At 33.7% G+C, this 9,777-nt stretch overlaps 1 protein-coding gene across 2 annotated transcripts in view; it reads right to left on the bottom strand.

Annotated features, from left to right (window-relative positions):
* Nucleotides 1-8,495, bottom strand: part of LOC110412788 (putative CoA ligase CCL12) — an 11,262-nt gene extending 2,767 nt beyond the window's left edge. Inside the window, exons 1-8 of one of the 2 annotated variants that reach the window (XM_021423410.2) lie at nucleotides 8,063-8,495; nucleotides 3,385-3,514; nucleotides 2,990-3,249; nucleotides 2,165-2,366; nucleotides 1,418-1,458; nucleotides 721-849; nucleotides 460-533; nucleotides 148-368 (exon numbers count right to left, since the gene is read on the bottom strand). In XM_021423410.2, coding sequence (XP_021279085.1) covers nucleotides 148-368; nucleotides 460-533; nucleotides 721-849; nucleotides 1,418-1,458; nucleotides 2,165-2,366; nucleotides 2,990-3,249; nucleotides 3,385-3,514; nucleotides 8,063-8,337 — 1,332 coding nt within the window. In that variant the 5' untranslated portion in view covers nucleotides 8,338-8,495. Of the gene's footprint in view, nucleotides 1-147; nucleotides 369-459; nucleotides 534-720; nucleotides 850-1,417; nucleotides 1,459-2,164; nucleotides 2,367-2,989; nucleotides 3,250-3,384; nucleotides 3,515-4,023; nucleotides 4,043-8,062 lie in introns of those variants that run through there. The other variant, XM_021423411.2, reaches the window with a different exon arrangement.
* Nucleotides 8,496-9,777: the final 1,282 nt, after the last annotated feature.

The raw sequence follows: 9,777 nt of genomic DNA, 5'->3' as shown, positions 1-9,777 counted from the left end.
TTTCCCATACAACTATGGTATGTTATAACTTGTTTACTATACATTGATTATAGGCATTTTCTTCAACATAACTGGATGCTAAAACTGAATTCAAGTCAGACCTCACAAGATATAAGCATTGGCAAGAATAAGTATTGTAGGTTTCACCTGAACAAATTTCCCAAATCCACGGCCCAAAGGAGATCCATGATAGAGAGCAAGGGTTGCACCAGTTAGAAAGCATGAGAACAGTAAAATCGGTCCCATCACCCATCCTAGATTTGTAGGCCAGCAGAAAACATCTCCAACTCCGATGTCAATGTGAGCCCATGCATCAGAAGAACAACGAATAGGGGAAAGTTGAGTCCATGGAATAGCTTTTGGTTCTCCTGGTCAAGACCAATAAATATAATCGAAAATCTTCAAACAAAAGAAGGAAACGAACAGGAAAAAGTACAAAAGAAATGACAAATTTTTCACCTGTGGTTCCGGATGAGAATAGTATGTTAATTGCAGAATCTATTGGTCGATAAGTTGGAGTGTAATATTTTGGTCTGCCACGGATATAATGTAATTAAATACTTTTACAGCAATATTAGACAGTTATGTAAAGCTGATCAACTTGAGAAACTGTACAATTAATATAGGGATACTTTTTTAGGTAATGAGAATGATAAAGAGGTACTTATGAGTACAATATTGATCTAGTAAACTTCTCTCAAGGTGTAATTGTAGACATACCTTGAATGCTGATTGACACAGGCAAGAAAGTCTTTCCATGATAGGTCTTGTTCCCTTAATTGAATGCCTACAGCATTCCCACTCACAGGGAGCACGATAGCTTTACATGGAGAAGCTTCTACAACTCGACTGCATGATAAAGACAAACAGTCATGAATAACAACAGAGGTGATAAACATATCAATACTAGTACCCTACAATTTGCATCTTCAAGAAATTCAGAATTAAAATGAAGGCATTAACAGCTGGTTTGGCCTTCCATTTTCATGGTAAAGCACTCTCATTAAGGCCTACAAAGATGCAACTTAAATGAAAACTTGTATTTGGAACATATAGTTGAATGGAAGGTAGAATTTCTAAGGACGTATTTAAAGCCAGAATGTGTTGAGAAAATCAAGAAAGACAACTTTCTTTGGTGGGGAAAATGAAAGCCAAAGCTTACCAAGAAAGTAATTCATTGATGACCATAACCTCAAAACCTAGTAATTATAACAAAAATTAGGTACTACAGATCCCCCCCCCCCTATAGGCATTTCATACCAAAACAAAGAATATGTTGTAAAATTTAAAGGAGCCTTTGGCTTCCAGAGGCTGTCTCTAGGAACAACAAACCAATGATTCTACATCTACCAGTTGTTTGGGAAAGTAAAAGTAGTACATTATTTAGCCTGTGCAACCAAAACTTAATTTGTGTTACCTGTATAAAGGAAACTTTCGACCTCCTCTTAGTATATAATCCTGAATACAAAGTGAAGGTATTTATCATTTTGAAAATAAAGCAAATAGGAAGTTAGGACTAACATTGAGAGTTTTGCTAAAGTCTCAGAGATAATATGTGATATAAATGCCAATTTATCAAGCATTGATGTTATTCACTGCAATCAACGTGTGCAGGAGTGACCAATTGAAAAAGAGTAAGTTTAGAACTATGAATAGGAAAAGAAATCAGAATGAACAGAATAATTACAACTGACTATATAGTAGACATTGACTACCTACATCTAAGAATAAGAATGAACCATTAGACCGTGTAAGAATAACAGCCAAAAGTAACTTGAAGAATAGCACATCTGTAAAAGCCCATGGATTTAAAAAAAAAAATGGAGGTTTGTCATATGAAGAGGACCAATATATTTCAAAAGATAGTCTATTGGACAAGATAATAACAAGAAATGATGTTGCAGAAAAAATAGGGCAGCTCAGAGTGCTTGACCACACACAATTCTGAGTATATGAAATCATTTGGGAGAAAGCACAGAAAAGTTTTCCAGCAGAAAAATTCTTGGTCCCACCATTCATTTGTGTCAACTACCATATTCAGTGAAGCTTTCATCAACATATGCAATCTTGAAGCTAAACATTCTGGGTGAGATTTTGTTCATATGCTTCGGCACCTTTATATTTTTCATCAAAAGCTAAATAACCTACAGAAATGGAAGAACACCTGAGTGAAGATAGCCTTCGCCTTAGAGACCCGCAAACGTGTTGCAATTTCATTTGCAGCAAAACTATCAGCTATTGATACAACAACAAATCCAGCTAAAACAATTGCCAGGTATATAACAACTGCATTGACTGTCATTGGCATATCAATTGCAATTGCATCACCCTTTTGGAAAGTTGCATCTAGTGCATTTGCCACTAACCTGTAAATTTAAAATCAGAATGAAGATGGTACAACAGGAACAGAGAAAATAACATCATAAGATGAATAAGGGATGTAATGTTTGGAGTTGCAAATAATCCAAAAAGTATGCTGTAGACATGCAGTACTACTCCTTATACCCTCAATTTATGGTAAGGCTTCCTCTAAACCTTAATGCATAATCACCATGGTTATGCAAATTTAGAAAGCTTTAAATATCAAAAGGAGGCCAACATCTTTGAAATACGACCAATCTGGGCACAGGACAGAGGACCACCGAATTACTATGTCCTCGTAAGAGAACATACTAATCACTAATTAATTAACAGGAAACTTCTAAATCATCATTAAAAAATTTCACTTGTACTTAAGATGGCATTTCATGTTTTGATGATACCCACACATAATTGTCCATAACTTCATTATTGTCATTTATATTTCTCTTCTTTAAAAGAACCAAATTATATGAAATTAAGAAATAACACTGAAAAATCAGTAGTAACTTCTCTCTGGCATTTGATTTCAGACATTTTAGTTCCATTTGTATCTATGACATACTCTAACGTAAAATGAAATGTAGGTCTTAAGAACCAGGTACAGCAGGTCAAGTAAATGATAGCATACATTACTTGCTCTCGAAGTTCTTTAAGTGTCATACGGTTCACATTGGAATCATCATTGCCTTCATCTCTCCATACAACTGCAAAACTATCATCCTCTTTTCTGGGATGACTTGAGGGTAATAAGCAACATTCAGCAATATTCAAAACTGAACCAGGAAGCCAAGTTCCCCCAGGTCTTGATCTGTCAGCGGTATCCAGAATGCATTTAGGAGATTCATGAAATATAACTGAAAGCTCTTTTAGAATAATTGACCAATAAACCTGATAATTATTCAAAAAAAGAAAAAAAGGTAATCTTAGAAGACAAGATAAAATTTTGTAAACTTCATAATGCTGCATTGAGCTCTCTATTTGCCTGAAAAATGTCCAAGGGGAAAAACATTAGTTGCTTATTACCTCAGGATGTTGGACAGTGAAATCCCGAAAGAGGTTAAAACTTGCAACGGGATCCTTGTATGAAGTCCCTAAAAGCTTTGGACCATGAATTTCCATTGTTCGTCCCAGGTTCGTACGTTTAGACTCATATCTGGGCACTCAGAAAAGAATGTTTGACTCAGGAAAATGACAAAGTTTGACTGCCTGACATAATTCTTGCAAACTTAGCCAAACAGAAGTACTAAATCATATTCAGGCTCAATTCCTTAAAAACAGATTCAAACCACTTTGTGCATGCAATTCACATATAGTAAGATTCCCTACAGTTATCCATTATGAAATCACTGGAATATTGTTGCTAATTCCAAAATTCTATGTTCAAATGAAACTTTTCTCAAGCCTTGCTAACCCTTTGGTGAGATTAATTAAAAATTTCTTCTAACTCCAATGAATATTCCAAAAAGGTAATTACTATGCTCTCGAAAAGGCTCCATCATATCAGCTAATTCTAAAATTCTACTGACACATTTATGAAGATACAATGGTAAGGCCTCCAATGGTCAAGTTACTGCTGGGGGGAAGGACGAAAGGAAGAGATATAAAAGTGAATGGAATAAGTGAGCCGATGAGAGGAACATTCACATAAGGGGTAAGGCTGACCTTGCATAAGGTAATTGCATGACCAAACCTGATGCGCTCCTTGCTTTATGCATGGTTGATTGGCATGTCTCTACAATGTGTTGTATTAAGGTCAAACAATTGTATGGTGTTTGATATGTAGGACAGAAAAGAAACTGAACATAAAAATTACGATAAAATTCATTCTTTCTATAATAAGGAGGAGTACATGACCCTTAAAGAGTCACATGTCTCTCTCTTTTGGTTTTTCATTCAAACAATTAAGCTTCCACTTCCCCTTCAGCCATAAGCTTCTTTGCTCCTTTTGATTTATTCCAAATAGGAGGGACTGTCCATGAGAGGAGTACTAAATCAGAGTAATTTTTTTTACTTATTTAAACCTTTTTCTAAATTCCTATACATGCAACGGTTTAGATGTCTAGTGTATTTATTAGGGTTGGTCTCTTGAATCTTTATATATATTGCTACTACTATGTGCCCTAGGGGTATAGTTTGGGACATGTTTTGATTGCTTTTGGAGGAGTATGGCTCATATAGGAACTGATTTGATTGCTTAAGAATGAGTATGACTTACAAAGCAAGGAATTCCCACATTAAATGCAAAGGTGTGTCTTACAGAGCAAGATGTTTATCGATTGAAAAGCAAAGGATTCACTGAATTTCATGGCCATGGCCAATTGCCTTATTTGGTTTTCTTTATAAGGGCTTCTATATGCTCGCTGAAGTATGCTTATTGGAGAGTTTATGTGCGATGCTTTTACATACCTTGATGCCTACCGCTTTCTGGTATCTTTTCTTTTCTTGGTTATTTTGTTAGTTTCTTCATGCTCTCTTAGCTGTAATGTTTGTTTAGCTTAGAGCCTTGAATCATTGTTTCATACGCATAGCCCAACACCTGGATATATTTTTCTCCAATGTTCAATGTTAAGGAAAAAAACGATTTTTTTTTTGCCTTTACTAGGCTACAATTAATTTCTGTTCCTTCTCCTGATGTAAAAACACATTTTGTAAACTATATGCCATAAAAGAAACCTATAGAAACAAAATTACATCTGATATATGCATCCGTTAGGCTTCACTCATATGATGTTTTTTGTTTTATAGTTCAATGGTTTTTGCAAAGATATGGCAGATATCTTTGAATAATACCAAAATTAAGAAGGTCTTATATCCATTATATCTGATTAAAGTCATCAATTAGATGAACTTTTCAGATAGAACCTTCATTTCTGATTTCCCAAGTTCATGATTTAGGTAAGAAAAGAGAACAACTGTAATAATATTTCTTTTAATGAGAACAGAATTGAAAAGGAACCTGTCAAAGATTAGCTATTTAATTTTATTAGAGCTTAATGGACATGTAACACTTGTCTCAATTTAGTGATATTCCGGATTGAATTTTGATTTTAATTTTTTTTTGCCAATTCCATGATTCAAATAGAGAAAAGTGTGAGACCATTTCCATGATTGAAAAGTATTTATCAAGTTCAGTGTGTTTTTTACTAGTATTAGACTTTTGTTTAGGGATTTATCCAGAACTCTACTTGCTTTTGAGATTAGCCGTGTTGAGATGCTGCCAAGTGCTCCTTGAGCAGCTGCTCCTTTTGTAATTGTTCAGAACATGCTCTTCTTATGATAGCTTCCATGCCAACAGGAGTCTCCAAATCTCAACGTTGAAGACTCCCCACGGCATTCCAGCTCATCATTAATAAAAACCATCTTTCAAAAAAAAAGTTCAGTGTGTTTTAAAAAATAAATTCTGTTAAGGTGAAACATTTCTTTTTATTATAACTTAATGGACGCATATCTCTCTAGTCTTAAATTAAATGATCTTTTTGCACTTAAGTTTAGTTTTTGTTTTGTGCTAATTTTCATTATTCTTATAGAGAGAAGTTGACAGGATTCATTGAATATGTGCAACATTGAATGAAAATTTCCTTTTAAACATTAATAATTTCTACTCACTCTAACTTCATTATTGATAAGATTATTCTTTTGAGAATTTGTAGTGTGGTAGACTTCTTTGAACAGGAATGAGATTGTAAAGGTATTGTAATATACTGTACCATATTTATTTTCTCAATTTCATTCAGAAGGCTTAACTTTAATTATTTTTTTTCTCATTTTGAATTTATGATTGATATAAATAGTTTGTTGGATTCCCTGATATGGAAACATAAGCAAGAAGGGTTTTTTTGATCATTCATGGAAACAGAAATTCATTTGATATTAACTTTGTAAAATTCATAGAGAAGGGGACTAAGCCTTTAGAGGAACTAGAGGATTTCTTAAAAGGGTAAGCTAAACTGGAAGCCAATTGCCATGGATAAGCCTCTAGAGGAGTGTAAGAACAAATAATGATCCAAGGCATTAAGTTAGACAAAAGTAGAGCTAAAAGAGCATGAAGAAAGTGGCAAATAACAAAAAAAAAAAGAAAAGAATAGAAAGTAGTAGATATGAAAGCATGAAAGAGCATACAAAATAAACTCATCAATAAGTGAAATAAGCAAAAGTCATTGCGCATGGAAAAGCAACTTACAGAAATCTCCTATAAAGAAAATCACAGAACCCAACTCATCATGAAATTCAAAAAGGGAATCCTGAAGTGACTCATTGACATACAATGTGCACATCACTTCTTCTATAGGCCCTAATCATTGCCAATCAATAAAAACGGTACCCCTGAATCTTGTATATTTAATGTGACAATCATTTCCTCTATAAACCATACTCCTCCACAAGCAATCAAAAATGTGTTCCTAGTTAACCCTAACAACACATGGTAGCCGTGTGTATATGAGGATCCAACAAAGCCAACTCAAGAAACGTACTCACAATCTCAACTATTGCTTGCATAAGAATTTAAGAAAAAGTAAAAATAAATCAAACAAAACTTAAACCAATTTAATACTATATTTTTTTAATAAATAGATTAATTTTTACATTCCAAATATTGCAAAAATATTAAAAATAAAAAACCCATTTAGATCTAATATTTAATATATCATGATTGAGTTTTCATTGTTGACTTTTTGTGAATATGACATTTTGTCAGTGTTGTAATTTTTCATTTTTAAGGTAGTAAATAGTTTGATAAAATGTATAATTGTTTTAATTTAATTGTAAATTATGAAATTTTTTTTAAAAAAAAAATCACAATCAAGGAAAGAAAAAGCTAAAAAAAGTGGAACACTGTAAACTTGTGTTAAAAATATATGTTACATATGACATAGACGTTTTTACGTCTCTATTCTTTTTCCCCTTTTTTTCTCTTTCTTTTATATTTTCATGGTTATTTAGAATTAATCAATATTGCTGAAATAATCCATAGTACCTTCCCAACACTCTTGGTAGGATCCAAAATTATTTCATTTAGGAATTTTAAAGAAATTCCTCACTTACAACTTTCCAAAAAAATGTTCCAATTTTTGAGGTTTTCTAAATTACCATTCTCATTATTTAGTTTATTCAACTACATTTTCATTTAATAAATTAAGAAATTTTATTAATAAAAAATTTAAACATAACAGCAAAACAACGAAATAAGCAAGAGACAAAAATGGACTGGCAACCATACTCACGAACAAGAAACAGCCTATTAGACTTGACCCAAGTTTGCAGGGCTAAGACCGATCCGGGTTGGGTCACAGGACCCATCCAAACCCAGCCACGATCGGCCTTATCACGCCGCGGGTTGCTTGCACTATTATAAAATAATGCAACCAAGCGGGCCCTTAACTACCGAAAGGGTCTGACATCCTACCCTTGGCAGCAGCAAAAAGCTAAACCGCCATGGAGGCTACAGCCACCAGAGAAGTAGAGGGTGAAACCAAAAAGGAGAAATATTTAAATATAACATGAATTTCCTATTTGAGATTTAAATCTTACAATTAATATAGATATAGTTTCGTTTCTATAAATTTTGTATTATTTTGTTTTGTTTTATTTATTTGGATGTAATTTTATAAAATATAAATCACATAGGAACCTGTGCAAACAAGTGGAAGTAGGTACTGAGTATAGGTATAAATGCAGGTGATAATAGAAGAGGAGACATTACACAGAAGGGAACCAGTAAATAGGGGGGCCGTGAACGGAGGCATCCCAGCGAGCATAGACGCTGTAGTAGACAAGTTGGTGCAGCGAATGCGGGTGCCACGGCTTCAGCACTCTCCTACGCACCACCTCCCTCCACACCTCTCTTGCATCGCCTCCTGCTTTCTCTATTGCTTCTGTTACAACTCCATGGATCTCTTTCGCCTCCTCTTTGCTTAATCCGCCTGCCTTGCACAAATCTTCTACGCCCACTTCAGCAATGCTCTTGTTTCCCATCATTTCGCCCACCACTCAGTCTCTCTTTTACTCTCTCAAACTTGGCGTAGCGCTGGTTAATTTCTCTTAAATAGAAACCGAGTGTGTAGAGTAGCTGCCCGAGGTAGGTGAGGAAAGTAGGTTGGCACATCGGAGAGAGGCAGTTGAGCGGATTTTATATACATTTTGCACCCATTCTTTATACTAATATTATTAAATTATACAATTATTTAACGCTGAACTTTCTCATTCCTCTTCCTCTCGTCACAATACTTCTTGAATTGGGTAAGAGTGAAAATATTTTAAAATCATATAAATGTAAGTGTGAGTATCCATTTTATTATAATTCAAGATCTCTTCGGATTAAGTCAAGCATACGAGACAAGCCAAATAACCAAACAGATATATAAATGTTTTTTTATCTGCACACTTCTATTTGATTATATATGCTTAAATTTAGATTTAATTAAGTTAAAATTTAAATTTAATCCATCCAAATCAAATTTCTTAACATTATTTTTATTTTGTAAATCTTTTTTAGATAAAGGTTATTAATATATAAATAAATCTCTTACTTTATTTGTAAATATATATTTTTAAATAAGATCTTATTTTATTTATATCTTTTTTTCATAAATAATTTTTACCATCATCTCGAAGTCAAACTCTCATTTTTTAAAATTTCAAAAGGAGTTCAATAATCGGTCTTTGATTTTTTTTATTTTAACAAATCAAGTAAATGACTTAATATCTTTTTAATATTTTTATTCCTTAATAATCAACATTAATATAAATTTTACTATCATATAGTATTTATCATATTTTGTCTTTTAATTTATTAAATTAGATTGAGCATAAAAATATATATAATTTTAGAGTTCTTTTTTTAAACGGACCCCATGTATAAGACGTTTCTGACAATAAACCTCTCTATAATTTTAACTGTTTTTAGCCAAGAGAATTAAAATTTGAACAAAATTACCCTTAATGAAACCGTCCCATTTATTTAGCTCCATGTCTCAACTCGAAACTTATTAACTTATTAACTAGTGAATCTTTGGGTTGTCGACGGGCTATTAGACATAGTTGGGGTCATAGTCTGTGATATACGTGGCAAGGCCATGGGTTGTATATGTGGTTAGGCCACAAGTGATATTCGCGGTTGCGACCGCTTGATTTCTTCGATGTTGGCCAACATCATTGAGACAGCCATGGTTGTGGGGATCCAGTGAAGCAGAGCTCCTAGATGGTATTACGTGGAAGTGAATCCACGGGTGATCGTGATACTTACCTACTCGATAGCCTTGTGAGTTTTCGATGCATACTCTTTTGCATGGTAAAGAGTTGAGATTTCTTTATACCTCCCTTGGTTTGAATGAAAGCTTTTAGAGCTTACTTGACGAACATGAGATGTTTTACGTGGCCGTACATTTTGATTTCTTTACATGCCACATATTTTGGGAG

This window comes from Theobroma umbraticum, unplaced genomic scaffold (genome assembly GCF_002168275.2).
Source record: "Theobroma umbraticum cultivar Fairchild unplaced genomic scaffold, ASM216827v3 scaffold_95.0, whole genome shotgun sequence".
NCBI classification, from domain to species: Eukaryota; Viridiplantae; Streptophyta; class Magnoliopsida; order Malvales; family Malvaceae; genus Theobroma; species Theobroma umbraticum.
The sequence above is the reverse complement of the archived record's forward strand: the minus strand, read 5'-3'. Positions and strand labels throughout refer to the sequence as shown.